Below are 19,629 nucleotides of genomic sequence, written 5' to 3'. Positions count from 1 at the left end.
CTAACGTAGGTAATTGTCTTCTCTGTCAGTCTAGTAAGGAGTTTATAAATTTTGTTAATATTTTTCAAAGAACCAACTTTGGTCCCTGGCTGGTATGGCTCACTTGGTTGGATATCTGGCTGGTAAACCGAAGAGTTGCAGGTTTGATACCTGATCAGGGCACATGTCCTGGTTGCAGGTTCGGTCCCCAAGACTGAGCATGTACCAATCAATGTTTCACTTTCACATTGAGGTTTCTCTTTCTCTCTCTCTCTCTCCCTCCTTTCCCCTCTCTTTAAAATTAATAAGCATGTCTTCAGGTGAATATAAAAAAGAATCAGGGGACTTCTGGTCAAGATGGTGGTGCAGGTAGACACTACACCTCACGCAACCACAGAAAGACTTACAACTAGATCTCAAAACCAGTAACACCCAGAGCTATCATAAAATTGAGCTGTATGGAAGTTTGACAACTAAGAATTTAAATAAGACACATGCATCCAGACAGGTAGGAGGGCTGAGTCATAGAGGCAGTGGAGAGGTGATATGTTAGCAAAAGGTGGTGGCAGAATGGACAGGAGGGATACCTTGGGAGTGAGCAATCCCAGCTACAGGACAGACTGTATATTCTAGGGTTCCAGCACCAGGAAGATAAATTCCTATTACCTCAGGCTATAAACACCTGCAGGGGTTGAGATAGCAGAAGAAACTGCCAGATTTTCACTGCTTAAAGGGTGAGCACCGTCTTAGAATGTACAAAAACCCACCCACTCCAGGACTCACCAATGGGGCAGCATCTGAAAGGGTTCCAGTAGCACAGGAGAAGAGGGTGAAGTAACTGAAAATGGGGCGAGTGCTGGGCAAACCACCAGAAGCCAGCTGGTGGCACTGTCCCCCTCCTGAGCCTTCTCTACAGAGCCACAAAGGAATAAAGTGGGTTGCCCCATCCTGGCAATTACCTAAGGTTCCACTACACGCAATTTACAGGTGCCTTTACTACATAGGCCATGCTACTAAGAGAGGGAGTGAAACAAACTCTACCTAATATACAGAAAAAAACACAGGGAGACTTCTAAATTGAAGAGACTAAAAAAATATGGCCCAAGTGAAAGAACAGAATGAAACTGCAGAAAAAGAACTAAGCAAAACAGAGACAGCCAATCTATCAGATGTAGAGTACAAAACACTGGTTATCAGGATGCTTAGAGAACTCCTTAAGTATGCAAAAAAATAAAGGAAGAAATGAAGGTTACACTAAGTGAAATAAAGAATAATTCACAGGACACCAAGAGAGAAGGGAAGGAAGCCAGAACTCAAACCAATGATTTGGAACATAAGGAAGACATAAACATTCAGCCAGAGCAAAAAGAAGAAACAAGAATTTTTTTAAACAAACTTAGCATAGCCTTAGGAATCTCTGGGAGATATTGCCAAACATTCCAAAATCCGAATCATAGGGATGTCAGAAGGAAAACAAAAATAACAAGAAATTTAAAACTTATTTGAAAAAACAATGAAATAAAACTTCCCTAATTTGGCAAAGGAAATAGACATACAAGCTCAGGAAGCATAGAGATTCCCAAACAAGTTGCACTCAAAGAAGACTACACCAAGATACATCATAATTAAAATGCCAAAGGTTAAAAATAAAGAGAGAATCTTAAAAGCAGCTAGAGAAAAGCAGATGGTTACCTACAAAAGAGTTCCCATAAGACTATCAGCTGATTTTTCAAACAAATACTTGCTGGCAAGAACGGGCTAGAAAGAAATAGTCAAAGTGTTGAAAAGCAAGGACTTACAACCTAGAATACTCAATCTAGCAAAGCTATCATCTGGAATTAAAGGGCAAATAAAGTGCTTCTCAGACAAGGTAAAACTAAATGAATTCATCATCACCGAGCTATTATTACAGAAAATGTTAAAAAGACTTAAGAAAAAGAAGATCAAAACTATGAACATTAAAAAGGCAACAAATTCACAACTATCAACAAGTAAATCTAAAAAAAAAAAAAAAAAAACAACTAAGCAAACAACCAGAACATGAACAGACTCATAGATATGGAGTTCATCTAGAGAATTATCAGCTGGGAGGAATAAGGGAAGAATGGAGACATGCTGCAAGGGTTAAGAAGCATAATTGGTAAGAATAAAATAGACAGGGGGAAGTTAAGAATAGCATAGGAAATGGAGAAGCCAAAGAAACTTACTTACACGATCCACTGTCATGGACTAAGGGTCGAGGAGGACTGCTGGAGGGAAGGGGGGTACCTAGTGGAAGGGGGCAAAGGGGGAAAACTATAACAACATAATAAAATATACTTAAAATTAAAATTAAAAAATAAAAAACAACTTTGGCTTTGTTAATTTTCTCTATTTGTGTTCTAGTTCATTGATTTTTCTCATTTCTTATTTTTTCATTCTATTTACTTTAGTCTTACTTTGTTCCTTTTTTTAGCTTTTCAAGGTGGAACCTTAGGTCACTCATTTTAGACCTCTGTTCTTTTCTGTTAATTTAATTAAATTATTAATTATTTAAAGTTATCATTTTGCTCTGGTCTCGGTAACATTCTACAATTTTCATATGCTAAGTGTTTACAATCATTTATTTCAAATTTGTTCTAATTTCTCTCATGATCTCATCTTTGATCCATAACCTAAATATTTGGGATTTTCTAATATCTTGCTATTTATCTCTAATTTAACTCTACTGTGGTCTGAGAATATACTCTCTCTGTTTCCTTTTAAATTTATTAGAGACTGTTTTTCCATATGGCTGGTTCTCTTTTCATTTCAATGCTGTTTTCTTTAGCCATGCACAAGCTTTTTTTATTTTAATGAGATCCCATTTGTTTATTCTTTCCTTTATGTCCTTTGCTCTAGGGAACATATCAGTGAAAATACTGCTGTATGGAATATCTGAGGTTTTCCTGCCTATGTTCTCCTGAAGGACTTTTATGGTATCATGACTTGTATTTAAGTCTTTTATCCACCTCAAATTTATTTTTGTGTATGGTGTAAGTTGGTGATCAAGTTTCATTTTTTTGCATGTAGCTGTCCAGCTCTCCCAACAGCATTTGTTGAAGAGGCTATTTTTACTCCATTTTATGCTGCTGCCCCCTTTCTCAAATATTAATTGACCACAGAGACTTGGGCTTATTTCCAGGCTCTCTATTCTGTTCCATTGGTATATGTGCTTGTTCTTATTCCAGTACCAGGCTATTTTGATTACAGTGGCCTTGTAATACAGTTTCATCTCTAAAATATATAAAGAACTCACATGACCCCACTCCAGGAAGACAAAAAAGACAAAAAAAAAATTAAAAAATGGGCAAAGGACTTGAACAGACACTTCTCCAAGGAAGATATACAAAGGGCCCAGAAACAGATGAAAAGATGCTCAGCATCATTAGCCATCAGAGAGATGCAAATTAAAACCACAATGACATACCACTTGATACCAGTGAGAATGGCGATCATAAACAAATAAATAACAAGTGTAGGAGAGGATGTGGAGAAAAGGGAATCCTAGTGCACTGTTGGTGGGAATGCAAACTGGTGCAGCCACTATGGAAAACAGTATGGAATTTCCTCAGAAAACCAAAAATGGAACTGCCTTTGGTTTGATCCAGCAATTCCACTGCTAGGATTATATCCTAAGAACCCTGAAACACAAAATCCAAAAGAACCTATGAACCCAAGTGTTCATAGCAGGACAATCTGCAATAGTCAAGTGCTGGAAGCAACCTAAGTGCCCATTAGTAAATGAACGGATCAAAAAAATATGGTACATTTACACAATGGAATACTATGCAACAGAAAGAAAGAAGGAGATCCTACCCCTTGCAACAGCATGGATGGAACTGGAGAGCATTATGCTGAGTGAAATAAGCCAAGTGGTGAAAGACAAATACCATGTGATCTCACCTTTAAGTGGAACCTAATCAACAAAGCAAACAAGCAAGCAAAATATACCGAGAGACATTGGAATTAAGAACAAACAAACAGTAACGAGAGGGGAGATGGGAGGGGCAAAAGGGGGCAAAAGGGTGAAGGGGTTTCAGGAACAACTATAAAAGACACATGGACAAACCAAGGGGAGGGGGAATCAGGGGAGGGAGGTGGGGACGGCTGGGGTGGTGGGGAGAGGTGGGGGTAAATGCAGACAACTGTATTTGAACAACAGTAAAATTTTAAAAATGGAAAAGTAAATAAATTTATTAAAGACTTATGGCCCAGATTATGATCTGTCTTACTGAATGCACCATCAACACTTGAAAAGAATATATATATACTGCTGTTGCTGGATATGATGGCCTATAAATGTAAGTTAATTGGGTCAATGGTGTTGTTCAGCCTTTTATTAAAGATGTTTACTGACTCTTGGCTAATTCTAGCAATTGCTGAGAGGGGATGTTAAAAATCTCCAACCAAGTTTGTGTTTTTGTGTATTTCTTCCTTAATTCTGTTAATTTTTGTTCTGTATTTTGAATCTGCTATTAGGCACATACACATTGTCATTGTTATACCTGCTATTGAATTGATCCTTTTATCCTTATAAAATGCCTCTCTATGTCTCTGTCAATATTGTCTTGAAGATTACCTAAAATGTTAATAGTACAGCAATTATAACCTTCCTTTGCTTACAGTTTTCATGTTATATCTTTTTCCATCCATTTACTCTCACCCTGTCTTTGTCTTCATATTTAAAGTATTACCTTATATATTTCTTATATTTGGGTCAAGCTTTTTATCCATTGTTATAATATCTGCCTTTTAACAATGTTTAGTCCATTTATGTGAATGTAATTATGTTAAAATTCATATTTTCATCAAATATTTTACTATTTGTTTTCTATTTGTTCTCTATGTATCTTGGTATGCCATTCCTTCTCTGCTTTCTTTTGGGTTAAATGTTTTCTTGGAATTCCATTTTAATTTATTACCAATCTTATTTTGAACATTTTTATTATTCTTGACAAGAAAACAGTAATTATTTGCCAATCGAATTCCCTAACCCCACCACTACAAAATCAAAACAATAAAATTGAAGATAAACCAGCTTCCCAAGACTCCAATTAGAATTGGATTATGTTTATAAATTATTTTAGGAAGAAATATATATTTATAATATTTTCTTCCTATACAGGTATTTCATATATCTTTTGATATATTCAATTACTTTTTTCAATAAATTTTTCCTTCATCCAAAGGTACATGTTTCCTGCTAAGGTTATCTACATTTATTCTGCATTTATATTATTATTGTAAGTCAAAATTAAGTGTAGTCTATTTTTTTCATGGCCAGTATGTACCTTCTAGGAATTATCTGTTTTTGAAATAAGCATTTAGATAAAAATTGAGATAATAGTTGAAGACATAAACTACAAAATGTATAATTATACCATATCATCATCAATAGATTTATAATTTCAACAATTTAGTATTATGTGACAGATATAGGAATCAAATATTCTATTCTATATAAAATCAGTTAACTGTGACTAACTTAAATGAGCAATAATTAATATTTATATCACATTGTTACTTATGGCATTAAGTGGTTAGAACTTTTCTAAGTGTTTTATATACATAAACCCATTTGATATTAATAAACCCTATATTAAAAATTATTATTTCCATTTTAAACCGATAAAAAACAAATTACATACCTAAAATCCCACATCCAGCATACATCCAGCAGTCTAGCTGCAGAATAGTCTTAACTACTATGCTATGCTATCTTTACTAATCAAATATTCTTTTTTAAAAAAAAGATTGTGTTTATGTTTAGAGCAAGGGGAAGGGAGGGAGAAAGAGAAACATCAATGTGTGGCTGCCTCCTGAACACCCCCCACTGGGGACCTGGTCCACAACCCAGGCATGCGCCCTTACTGGGAATCAAACCAGTGACCCTTTGGTTCACAGGCTGGAGCTCAATACACTGAGCCACACAAGCCAGGTCCTAATCAAATATTCTCAATTTTTCAGTTTCATCTGCTAAATACAGAAATAAGTACTTTATCATGATTTCTACCACTGAACAAGAGAAATCACTATTAGATAGAAACTCTTCAGGTCTTTTAAAGATAACCAATGATAACGTTGCCATATACCACATATGTAGAGGAAAAAACAACTAAAAACCTGGAGTTTTTATACTAAGAATATGAGAAACTGTTTAGAAATTAAACATATGAACTATAAAGCCAAATTAATTTTTAAACTGCCTTTAATGGCAGTTCAAATCATTCCTATCATGAGATTCTTTTTTTTATATACATAGATGTCAATCTGGGACACCTGAAGTTGAAAACAAGATGATAATGGGTAAACTTAGCTGTAACATCAATATTCAGAATTTTTAAAAAGTTGCCTCTGCCACAAGATAGTTTGGTACTGAAGATTTAAAACTACTTGAGGTTCTAAGTGTCCAATCTTTTAGAAATAAAACTTCAGCTGCTCATATTACCTTATCTGATGAGATTTCTGAATTAAATATAGAAGAATCAAATAAATTCAATCCAGGTGATCTAGAAGTAAAACTCATAAGAAAAGAAGTCCCAGGGGATTCCTTTTGTATCTGATCTTCAGGCGCTATATTTCTGTTTCTGCTACAGATAAATAAGAAATTACCAAAGTGTTGAAAATATATCACTAAATACTACAGACTGGTAAGTATAAGAAATGGCATAAAGCAGTGATTTTTTACCTTCTTCATCTGATGGCACACATAATCACTAAAATTTGGCATACCAAAAATGTTTTTTGCTAAAGTGACAAAAAATAGGTAACATTTTGATTCATTGACCTTAGATGGTTATTGTTGTGTTGGCTGTTGTCATTTTTTTATTTGAAAACCTCAGGGGGAAAAAGGTCAGTGTCCCCAGCTAATAGTCAGGTACTGCATGTTTTAAGAATTCTTGCAACACACAGGTTGAAAATTGCTGGCACAGAGGTGAGAACTGACATAGTAGGCAAAGGGAGGAAACAGCTCCTCTCTTTCACAGTAGGGAAAGGGACTGAAGTGACAAACCTATGGAGAAAAAGATGGTTTAGGTGGAGAATAATATTAAACTAGAATAATCAGTTATGAGGTGATAATAATTAATTCCTACTGAAACTATTAGCAGGATCTATTCTAGGTATTTCCACTCATCACCAACTTTATTCATCTAAGTAATCCTATGAAATAGGTGCTATCATTATCACTTTAATTTTATAGATGATTTTGATGCATAGAAAGGTTAAATGATTTGCTCAAAAGAATGTAAGAGCCAGAGTTGGAATTTGAATGCTGCAATCCAGATTCAAAGTCCAGACTCTTAGCCCTGATTCTAAGGGTCTTGAAAGCCAGTCACAAAATTTTAATCTCAATGAGAAGCAAGTCATTACAGACTGTCGCATAGGAAGTTAAAAATAAAATTATTTGGGAAAATAATTAGACAAGACAGTATATAACAGTGGTTAAAAGCATGGATTCTGGAGGTAAAACTGCCTGGGTCTGATCTCAACTCTTAACACTGAAATGTACCATCTATAATTCTGTTTCCTCATCTATAAGAATTGTAAGGTATTTAGATCTCATGAAGTTGTTGTGAATCTTTTTTTAATGTATTTTATTAAGCTATTACAGTTGTCCTATTTTCCCCACTTCACTCCCCTCCACTGTGCACACCCCCTCCCACCTACATTCCCCTCCATATGTCATACTTGTAAGTTCTTCAGCTTCTACATTTCCCATACTATTCTTACCCGCCCTGTCTTATTTTCTACCTACAATCTATGCTTATTCTCTGTACCTTTTCCCTCTCTCCCCCCCCCTCCCACTCCCCTGTTGATAACCCTCCATTTCTGTGGTTCTGTTCCTGTTCTAGTTGCTTAGTTTGCTTTTTTTAGGTGTGGTTGTTAATCACTGTGAGTTTACTGTCATTTTACTGTACTTGTTTTTTATCTTCTTTTTCTTAGATAAGTCCCTTTACCATTTTACATAATAAGGGCTTGCTGATGATGAACTCCTTTAACTTGGCCTTATCTGGGAAGCACTTTATCTGCCCTTCCATTCTAAAAGAAAGCTTTGCTGGATGGAGCAATCTTGGATGTAGGTCCTTGCCTTTCATGACTTCAAATACTTCTTCCCAGCCCCTTTTTGCCTATAAGGTCTCTTTTGAGCAATCAGCTGATAGTCTGAAGGGAATTCCTTTGTAGGTGACTGTCCCCTTATCCCTTGCTGCTTCTAGGATTCTCTCCTTCATTTTAGTCCTGGCTAATGTAATTATGATGTGCCTTGGTGTGTTCCTTCTTGGGTCCAACTTCTTTGGGACTCTCTGAGCTTCCTGGATTTCTCGGAAGTCTATTTTCTTTGCCAGATTGGGGAAGTTCTCCTTTATTATTTGTTAAAATAATTTTTCCACTTGTTGCTCTTCCTCTTTTCCTTCTGGTACCTGTATAATTCGGATGTTGGGATGTTTAAAGATGTCCTGGAGGTTCCTAAGCCTCTCCTCATTTTTTAAAATTGTTTCTTCATTCTTTTCTGGTTGGAGCTTCTTTCTTCCTTCTGGTCCACACCATTGATTTGAGTCCCAGTTTCCTTCCCACCACTATTGGTTCCCTGTACATTTTCCTCTATTTCACTTAGCATAGCCTTCATTTTTTCATCTAATAAATTCAACCAATTCTGTGAGCATCTGATTACCAGTGTTTTGAACTGTGCATCTGATAGGTTGGCTATCCCTTCATCACTTAGTTGTATTTTTTCTGGAGCTTTGATCTGTTCTTTTGTTTGGGCCATTTTTTTTTGTCTTGATGCACCTCTGTTGTCAATCTTAAATGAGCAATGAGCAATATTTATAAAATCATAGACACAGTGCTATTGTTTGTTAAATATCACAGAAGTCTGAAGATAACTTCCCTAACTGCCTCTATGACCACCAGTGTCCAAGGTCATATAAAGAGGGTTTAGCACATGACTGGCAACTGCCACACTCTTCTATACTTCTCAGATTAATGAAGAGTTCCACTTTGAACATGCTGTGTTTAAGTCAACAGCATTACATTCATATATATAAAACTCTTACTAGCAATTGAACATATAGCAGTAGAACACAGATGAGAGATTCCTGATGAAGTGAAATCTGTTTGACATGATTCAGATAAATCTCAGGGGTCAGCATCAAGGAGTGAATGAACTAAACAAAAGGGTCAAGATGCAGAAGTATTTTCTTGGCTGCAAACTACAAATCTGTGGTTTCCAAAGTTAAATACTCACTTTAGAGATATTTATGCCTACTTAAGTTACTTAATAGAAAAGCAATTCTTGCTTTAGACACTACAATGGAAAGAACAATGACTGCTAGAATATTATTCAATGATGTCCATAATCTACCACATAGGATAGTAGCGTTTTAGCTTGGCATTTAAAATTTTTTCTGTAGGTTTTTTTATCCTTTGGAAAATCTTAAATATATATAGATTATTACACTAAGTAAGTACTCAGGGTCTATACCATCTTCAACTATGTTGTAGGAAAAGGGGGAAAGATGATATATGAAACAAGAATGGCAGAATGTTAATAATTGAATAATTGTTCAAATAGGGTAGGTACATAGGCTCATTATACTAGTATCTATCTACTTTGTATATATAAAATATTTCATATTAAGCCCTTTTTATATGTACTAGGTATTTTATTATTCCTATCAATTATTTATGTAACTCAATACAGATATCCTTTCATTATAATAATTAATTAAAATCCTACATTTCAAATGGAGGGGTTTTAGGGAATAGTAATTTCTCCAAAGATTCAGGTGTTTTCACAGCTTCAGGAGTTCTTAAAAATAAAGGAATTTCAGGAGTTCGTGAAAAATTCTCAGCCCCTTCTTCTACTTCATCACTATTATCTATTGGCTTCCCAAATTGTTCTTCATATATCACCTGCAAATTCAAAGTAACAGAAACTATAAAAATGAGTGTTACTGCATTTATAAATCCACATACATAAAAATGTGTGAGGTGGAAAATACCATATTAACATATGATATTATCATTTCATAGGAGAAGTATGTAAAATAAGAATAGTTAGTAAAAGTGATACTAAAATATGTCTGTCATAGTTAGTAAAAGTGATACTAAAATATATCTGTCAAAAAACAGGAAAAATTTTAATTTCTAATTTTTCTTTTTTTTTCCAGCTCCACCTCTCCTACTTCTACCTGAAAAAGTAAACAATAACCAGAAGAAAAATAGTTAGGAATAATTTTTTTAAATTTCTACATCATGCTCTCATTTAAGAATTGTACATGCTACTTTCTTAAAAGGGAGAAGTAATTTAGTTCTAAGCAATCTTGCTCATTGGTTATGTTCTTGGCATTTTTTTGCCCCTATATATTCATTATACTACTTTTTCTGCAGAGATTGAGAACTCAGATAACCAATTTTCCTTTATATTATTTTGTATACTGATTTCTAAAATATGTTTGTTACATCAAATCCCATTATAGAAACAGTTTGGGTCACTCCACCAAAAAAATTTAAATGTACTTTTTACTTGTATTTCTTTACAGCAACATATTACAGTGTTGTTCCTTTTGTATGGTGAAGTTGGTATACATTGTTTACACATATCATCATTAAAAACTTCAATTTTTAAAAAATATTCTGAAGATATTTTTATGGTAACCACTGGTCTTGAATTGTTCAATATTACCAAACAAAATAATTGTCTTCAGTAATGATTTAGTTGTTATAATATATTTATATATATTTAATTATTAACAACAACTCTTGTGAATTTTCATGTAAACTTTTTCAATCTAAAATTCCTCTAAGGAATTGATTCTGTAACACTATAACAACTTGATCACTAAGCTAATGTCATCTATACCTCACATAAATAATCTTCATTATACTAAATCTGAAATTAAAATGTAAACAATATTTTAAACATTTGACTTACTTGTGAAGCACATTTTGATTCTTTCAATTGTCCTGCTGTCCCTTTATCTCCATTCTCAGCATCTGTTTGTTATATGAGAATAAACTGTATTTTCTCTTTGTTATTTAATTATAAATAAAACATGTTAGGCCATATGAAACTGTCAATATTTAACTGTTTTTTTACCTACAAAATGGCAAGTTCATGTAACTCAACCTAATACATAGAGACAAGAGAATAAAACCTATAGGAACAGATTAAGGAACAAAATTATAAAGAGAACACTCATATAACCATCATCCAGGTAAGAAATAGAAAATTATGAATATTCCAAAAGGCCCTATATTCCTCATATCCTCCTCCTCATATATAACCACTATCCTGACTTCTGTATATTCATTTCCTTGATTTGCTTTTAGTATCAAAGCATTACAGTTTACTTTTCCTGTTTTAAAATATTACATGATTAAATAATATATGTGCTCTTTATCTTCTGTATAGTATGTGCTTGTGAGATTCATCTGTATTGTTATGCATAGACATAGTTGCTTACTTTTACCACTGTAAAGTATCCCATTATCCAAACACAACATATCTATCCATTGTACTGCAAATGGGCATTTGATGTGTTTCTGCTTTGAGGCTATTACAATGATATTACAAATATTCTTTTACCTATATACTTGCATGTACATATTTGTATTTCTCTAGGTATATATCTAGGAGAGGAATTACAAGGTACAGGTTATGTGTATCTTCCATTTTACCAGATGTTAAGCTATTTTCAAAGTTTAGTTTACAAACTTTTTACCAATTTTTGTTGCGGCAACTGACCATCCTCAGCTACCCAAGGCAGTCATTCAATTATTAGCTCCAATTATAATTTAGGTGTGATCTCAATATATAGTCACTTATAAACAGCAGTTCCTACCAATAGTGATGAGAGTTCCTATTGCCCTACATTCTCAGCAACACTTAGTATTGTCAGACTTTCTGAATTTTTACTAATTTGGTGGATACGTAATGAATCTCACTGTGGTTTTATATTCCCGATTTGCCTAGCAATTTTTCAGATGTTTACCTGCCACAAAAGATTCTCTATTTGAAGTACCTATATGCGTATTTTGCACATATTTCCACTTGCATTGTCTATCTTTTTCTTCTCAGTTAGTAGAAGTTTCTTACACATTTTTGGAAACTAGACTTCTGACAGTTCTGAATCATCTTGCCTTCCATTCTTTTTATAGTGTCTTTTTAAAATAAAGATTTATTTACTTATTTATCTTTAGAGGGGAAGGGAAGGAGAGAGGAAGAGAAATATCAATGTATGGTTGCCTCTCATGCATCCCTCACTGAGAACTGGCCTGCAAACCAGGCATGTGCCTTGACTGGGAATCCAACCACAATTCTCTGGTTCGCAGGCCTGCTCTCAATCCACTGAGCTACATCAACCAGGGCCCTATAATGTCTTTTGATGACTTGGTGACTTAGCTTCCATTCTTTTTAAAAAATATGTATTTTATTGCCCTGGTTGGTGTGGCTCAGTGGATTGAGCACTGGCCTGCAAACCAAAAGGTCGCAGGATCGATTCCCAGTAGAGAGAATGCCTGGGTTGCCAGCCAGGTCCCCAGTTGGGGGCATATGACAGGCAACTGATCAATGTATCTCTCACTTACTGATATTTCTCTCCCTATCTCCCTCCCTTCCACCTCTCTAAAAAAAAAGTAAAAAAAATAAAATATTAAAAAGATATTTTATCAATTATGCTATTACAGTTGTCCTACATTTTTCTGCCCTTCATTCTCCTCTGCCCTGCACATGTCCTTGCACCAGCATTGCCCCACATTAGTTAATGTCCATGGGTCATACATTTAAGTTCTATGGCTTCTCCATTTCCCATACTATTCTTAACTTCCCCTATTTTGTGCCTACCACTTATGCTTCTTATTCCTTGTACCTTTTCCCCCATTTTCCCCCAACTCCCTCCCCACTAATAACCCTCCATGTGATCTCCATTTCTGTGATTCTGTTCCTGTTCTAGTTGTTGCTTAGTTCATTTTTGTTTTTGTTTTTGGGGGGTTTAGTTGTTGACCATTGTGTTTGTTGCCTTTTTAACGTCATAGTTTTGATCTTCTTTTTTTAAATAAGCCCTTTTAACATTTCCTGTAATAATAGCTTGGTGGTGATGAACTCCTTTAGCTCTACCTTGTCTGAGAAGCACTTTATCTGACTTTGAATTCCAAATGATAGCTTCGCTGAATAGAGTAATCTTGGATATAGGTCCTTACCCTTCACAACTTCAATGACTTCTTTGCAGCCCCTTCTGCCAGCAAGGGTTTGTTTGAAAAATCAGCTGATGGTCTTATAGGAACTCTTTTGTAGGCAACTGTCTCCCTTTCTCTTGCTGCTTTTAAGATTCTCTCGTCTTTAATCTCAGGTAACATAATTATGATATGCCTTGGTGTGTGCTTCTTTGGGTCCAACTTCTTTGGGACTCTCTGAGCTTCCTGGACTTCCTAGAATTGTATTCCCTTTGCCAGAGTGGGGAAGTTCTCCTTCATTATTTTTTCAAGTAAGTTTTCACTTTCTTTCTCTTCTTCTCCTTCTGGCACCCCTATGATTCAGATATTAGAAAGCTTAAAGTTGCCCTGGAGGTTCCTAAGCCTCTCGTTTTTTGAATTCTTGTTTTGTTTTGTTCTATTTAAACGTTTATTTCTTCCTTCTTCTCCAAATCATTTGAGTCCCAGTTTCCTTCTCTTCACTGTTGGTTCCCTGTACATTTTGATTTCATTTTGCATAGCCTTTACTTCTTTATTTTGCAACATACCCAACCATTTCTGTAAGCACCCTGATTACCTGATTATGCAGGTATTTTGAACGCTGCATCTGACAGGTTGGCTATCTCTTCATCATTTATTTTCGGGAACTTTGATCTGATTTTTCATTTGAGCCATTTTTTTGGTCTCAGTGCACCTGCTACATAGTAAGGGGCAGAGCCTCGGGTATTTGCCAGGATGGGGCAACCCACATTGTTTTTTTGTGGTGCTGTATGTAGGAGAGGGGTCCAAGAGGGAACAATGCCACTTGCTTGGCTGTCACTCCCCCTATTACCCACAAGCAAATCGGGTCCTTCTGGTGCTGATCCTGGGTAGGTGGGTTTGTGTATGTTCTAGGACCCTGTGTGTCTCTCCAACGAACTTTCCTGTGAGGCTTGGAGTTTCTCCTATCACCACAACCCTCACAGATTTTTACAGTCAGAGGTTTTGAGGCTTTATATCCCCATGCTGGAACCCTGGGTTGCACGGTCTGTCTCACTCCCCAGTTGTTCCTTCTGGGTTATCTGCATGCAAATGTGGGACCGCCCAGTCCACCAGCCCTCTGCCTCACTCATCCTAGGCCTCCAGCTACCACCTTGACATGAGTCCTCTCCGCCCCAGCTTCCTATCTCTGCCCCTCCTACCAGTCTGGATGAATATTTCTTCTTTAACTCCTTGGTTGTCAGACTTCCATATAGTTCAATTTTGTGGCAGTTCTGGTTGTTTTTTGTTTTTTAATTTTTTTGTTGTTCTTCTTTTGGTTGTGGGAGGAGGCAAAGTATATCTACCCTTGCCACCATCTTGGCTGGAAATCTCCAGCTTCCATTCTTCTTATGTGTCTTTTGATCAATATAAATTCTGAGTCTTAATACAGCAAAATTTATTAAACTTTCTTCAAAAAATGTGTGGAAATTATTGAACAGAGCCTTTTTTTCTTCTAAGATAACTATATGCCTTCTTGGGTATGAAGCCTCACCATCAGTGCTCAATGGCAGTTAGGACTACACCAGATACATGCATTTCCCCACATAAGTGTATTAGCAATTTATTGTTCTAGAGACTAGCTGTTCCTTGTCTAACACTCTGTTTGGCATATATACAGGATTACAAATATGCGGAACAGATTGCCTACGTAGACAAGCTATATTTCTGCATTCTAGAAGAAAGCAGGAAGGATATCCATCTACATAAAATAAGCATATTGTATTGGTTGAATCCTATATTGAGAGTGGGAGAAATAGCATATGACCATTCTGAATATGTATATATTTACAGATTTTTTATACTGTCAGAATGAGCCATTTTTAAAACTTCAAAATAAAGTCAGTAATCAACATGTTACAGACAAGAAGAGGTGAAGACTTTTATATAGCCTATGAGTGTAATATATAATTATTATGTTACTGGGTTACCAAAATGCATATATATATATATGTGTATGATATATTTAAAATTTATACACATACATACGCACACAGAGAGACAGAGAATGAGTTAGTATTTTCAAGGGTGTGTCAAATTTTCAACAGCACCCTGGCTGGTGTGGCTCAGTGGTTGAGAGCTGGCCTGCAAATCAAAGGGTTGCTGGTTTGATTTCCAGTCTAGGGTCCATGCTGCCTGGGTTGTGGCCCACATCCCCAGTAGGGGGCATGCAAGAGGCAACCAGACATTGATGTTTCTCTCCCTCTTTCTCCCTCCCTTCCCCTCTCTAAAAATAAATAAATAAAATCTTAAAAAAAATTCCAACAGCTAGTTGTTTCTAGGATAATAAACTTAATATATATCCTATGATCTTCCAATGATTTTATTTCAAAACAATAATCCAAGATGATAAAAGATTTATGTAAAAGAATACAATAACCTTATTTTAATAATAATAATAAAACTGGGAACAACAAAATATTCAAAGTGAGAGAATGGCAAAATAAATTATAGCATATCCATACAATGGCATATTATATAGTCATTGGAAATAAAGTCTACTGAATGGCATGGAAAAGTATCCTCAACAACAGTATATCAAGCAAGAAGAAAAGGATACAAAATGATATACATAGCATGGTTCAAATTTGCAGAGGAAATGTAAAAGAACAAAACATACATATGCATAAGAAAAAAGTCAAGAACATACACAGGTATATATACAGTTGGTTATGTCTGGGTGGTGTTATTTTGGTATCTTTTATGTTTTTCTATGTTTTCCAAATTTTTGACAATGAAATGCATTGGCTTTATATTTAGAAAAATATATATTTAAAAAGCTGGCATGCATGGTCAGTTAACCAGAGATACAAACAATCAAAATAATTAATTTGAATAGTATAAAAACCTGATATATTATTACTTCCAAGTCTTAGAAAGAAATATAAATGGCAAATACCTGTGTCTCCTTTATCAAACCACTGATTGAAATTTGATTGTTTCTGTGGGGTTAATAATCTAAAACACAATAAATATAATTTTTATATTATTTGATTGATAAACTACTTTAGAAATAAAAGCATTTTATTTTTATTTAACTTTTTATTTATATTTGTTCAGTTATAGTTGTCCAGATTTTTTTCTCATTGCTCGCCCCTACCTTGTCCCCCCGTCACTACCACAGTCAATCCTCCCCCACTGTCCATGCCCATGAGTCCTCTATTCATGTCCCTTTGCATGCCCCTTCCCCTTCTTTCCATCGCTATCCCCCCTCCTTCTCCCTTCTGGTCACTGTCCGTTTGTTTTCTTAGTTTTTTTTTAAAGTATATTTATTTAGCCCTAGCTGGTGTAGCTCAGTGGATTCAGCATGGGCCTGTGAACCAGACAATGGCAGTTCGATTCCCAGTTAGGGCACATGCCTGGGTTGCAGGCCAGTTCCCAGAAGGGGACTCATGAGGGCAACCATACATTGATATTTCTCTCCTTCTCTCCTTCCCTTCCCCTCTAAAGATAGATTTTTTAAAAAATTTTTATTTAATTGTTGTTCAAGTACAGTTTTTTGACTTCTACTCCCATCCTGTTTTCTTAGTTTTAAAAGTTACCTGAATTGCATAAAATTCTGTGAACTTTTAATAGGTGTAACATGTGAACATTTTGAATGGATATTCATAGCAGAGTCATTAAATACCTGAAGAAAAGAAATTAGGCATTAGAAACGACTACAAAAAAAAACAACAAAATGTTTTGGCTTGCCTTGGCTACTCAAGAGCTCTCCAAGAGCATTGTCAACCTTGTCATCATCACCATTGTTATCAATAACTTACAAACATTAACTGAAACTGCTACATATAAAAAACATTAAATGAAATACTGGGAAACAAAAAAGATATTAACTCTCAATGAATTTGATGTTTGTTACAAGTATAATAACTACACGTGGTAGTATTTCTCCATTTAAGATAAACCTTTTAATACTTTATCCCATCTTCATGGCTAATCAAATAAATCTTACCATTTTCTCAACTGATTACCTGATATCTGTGTCTATTCTCTATAACCTCCCAAACTGAGCACAGAAAAGCGAAACGAAGTTGAAAGATGAAAGCCTGAAACTAACATTTTTATACATGTAAAGAGCTAATATTTCATTTTGACTTTACATTTTTATTTATATTTTTTAAAAATATATTTTATTGATTATACCATTACAGTTGTTCTATTCCCCCCCTCCATTCCCCTCCACCCTGCATACCCCCTCCCCCACCATTCTCCCCCCCTTAGTTTATAACCATGTGACTCAAGTTCTTTGGATTCTATATTTCCCCCACTATTCTCGCCCTCCCCCCTATTTTCTACCTACCATCTATGCTATTTTCTGTGCCTTCTCCCCCCTTCTCCTCCTCCCACCCCCCTGTTTCTAACCCTCCATGTGTTCTTCATTTCTATGGTTCCACTCCTGATCTAGCTGTCCTCTTGGTTTGCTTTTGTTTTAGGTGTGGTTGTTAATAACTGTGTGTTTGCTGTCCTTTCACTGTTAATATTTTTCATCTTTTTCTTATATAAGTCCCTTTAGCATTTTATATAATAAGGGCTTGGTGATGATGAACTCCTTGAACTTGACCTTGTCTGAGAAGCACTTTATCTGCCCTTCCATTCTAAATGAAAGTTTTGCTGGATAAAGCAATCTTGGCTGTAGGTCTTTGGATTTCATGACTTGGAATACTTCTTTCCAGCTCCTTCTTGCCTGTAAGGTCTCTTTTGAGAAATCCGCTGACAGTCTGATGGGTACTCCTTTGTAGGTGACTGTCCCCTTATCCCTTGCTGCTTCTAGGATTCTCTCCTTCATTTTAGTCCTGGCTAATGTAATTATGATGTGCCTTGGTGTGTTCCTTCTTGGGTCCAACTTCTTTGGCACTCTCTGAGCTTCCTGGATTTTCTGGAAGTCTATTTCCTTTGCCAGATTGGGGAAGTTCTCCTTTATGATTTGTTCAAATACGTTTTCCACTCGTGGCTGTTTCTTTCCCCCTTCTGGTACCCCTATAATCCAGATATTGGAACATTTAAAGATGTCCTGGAGGTTCCTAAGCCTCTCCTCATTTTTTTGAATTCTCATTTCTTCATTCCTTTCTGGTGGGATGTTTTGTTCTTCCTTCTGGTCCATTCCATTGATTTGAGTCCCAGTTTCCTTTCCATCGCTATTGGTTTCCTGGACATCTCCCTTCATTTCAATTAGTTTAGCCTTCATATGTTCCTCTAATTTGTGACTGTAATCTACCAATTCTGTGAGCATCCTGATAAATAGTGTCTTGAATTGTGCTTCTGAGGAGGCTGGCAATTTCTCGGTTGCTTAGAGTTATTGGCTCTGGGACTTTGAGTTCTTCTTGCGCCATCTTTTGGGCTGTTCGTGCCTGTTAAGTAGCAGGATAGGAGCCCTAGGTGTTCACCAGAGCAGGGCAACTCAGTTGCTGGGTTGTGACGTTGTATGTGGGGGCGGGGTCAAAGAGGGACAATGGCTTCCTTCTGCCTCCTGCTGCCATGACCCCCACCGGCACCACAGCCACCACTGTCACCAGGCCCATGGGTTTCGTTCCACTGCACGTGAGTGTGCCACTGCTGTCAGCCCTCCACCACTGGGTTCGCCCCCTGGGGCCTGCGTGGTCCATCTCACTGTGAGCGAATGTGCGACCTTGGTCAGTCTGCCCCGCACCCCAACTAGTTCCGGGCTGCCTGCGCGCCTAGGTTGGGGGGGATCTGTCCTGCCCGACCCAGCTTCGCTGCTGGCTCCGCCTCTCTTACCGTCCCCATTGAACGGTTCGTAGCTGACGGACTTCCGTATAATTCCATTTTCTGGTCTTTGGGTGTGTCCTAGTTCTCCAAAACTTTTGTTGTATTCAAACTTGGTTGTGGGAGAAGGCACAGTGTTTCCACCTATGCCTCCATCTTGGCGGAAGTCCTGACTTTAAATTTTAATATTAATATTTAAACCACTGCCTTGGAAATGTTTGTATCGTCCGTTTGAAGTCTTAAATTCTCTCTGATTCAGTCATTTTGAAGAGTTCCTGATTTTCCTTATTTGGCCCAAAGTGAAAATATCTTTAATAAAAAAGTTTATTTCAATTATTTTTGTTTAACAGCCACTGGTTAATTTTGTTATCTTGACGTGCTTTCAGATCATAGAAAAAGATCTTGTCCTTTAAGGAACACCTGTCCCTTAAACCACAAGTGTTCTTTTGATGTGTTTTAAATAATATATATGTTTCTATATGCCTCCTCATATAAGTATTTGTACAATATTTTAAATATTTGTTTACAATAGATGCCAAGAAGTGATGCTATTAAGTGCATTTTTATCTTGAATTAGTACTGTGAATCAGTCCTCCAAAGTAGTTGTACCAAAGTATACTCCCTCTAGATATTAGCAAATGTTTTGATGTCTGAAAACTGATAGGTGAAATGATGTCTCTCATTGGCTTAATTGCA

At 36.1% G+C, this 19,629-nt stretch overlaps 1 protein-coding gene across 3 annotated transcripts in view; it reads right to left on the bottom strand.

Moving 5' to 3' along the window:
- The window catches only part of CUNH14orf39 (chromosome unknown C14orf39 homolog), a 55,934-nt gene that overhangs the window by 8,746 nt on the left and 27,559 nt on the right, over positions 1-19,629 (bottom strand). Inside the window, exons 12-16 of one of the 3 annotated variants that reach the window (XM_037031307.1) lie at positions 16,752-16,837; positions 16,109-16,167; positions 10,934-10,995; positions 9,737-9,912; positions 6,449-6,590 (exon numbers count right to left, since the gene is read on the bottom strand). In XM_037031307.1, coding sequence (XP_036887202.1) covers positions 6,449-6,590; positions 9,737-9,912; positions 10,934-10,995; positions 16,109-16,167; positions 16,752-16,837 — 525 coding nt within the window. The remainder of the gene's footprint in view (positions 1-6,448; positions 6,591-9,736; positions 9,913-10,933; positions 10,996-16,108; positions 16,168-16,751; positions 16,838-19,629) is intronic. The other 2 variants (XM_037031308.1, XM_037031309.1) reach the window with 2 other exon arrangements.

This window comes from Sturnira hondurensis, unplaced genomic scaffold, assembly GCF_014824575.4.
Source record: "Sturnira hondurensis isolate 20B ecotype Veracruz unplaced genomic scaffold, ASM1482457v3 Scaffold0021143, whole genome shotgun sequence".
Lineage (NCBI taxonomy): Eukaryota > Metazoa > Chordata > Mammalia > Chiroptera > Phyllostomidae > Sturnira > Sturnira hondurensis.
Note: the sequence above shows the minus strand (reverse complement) of the source record. Positions and strands in the feature narration are given on the sequence as shown.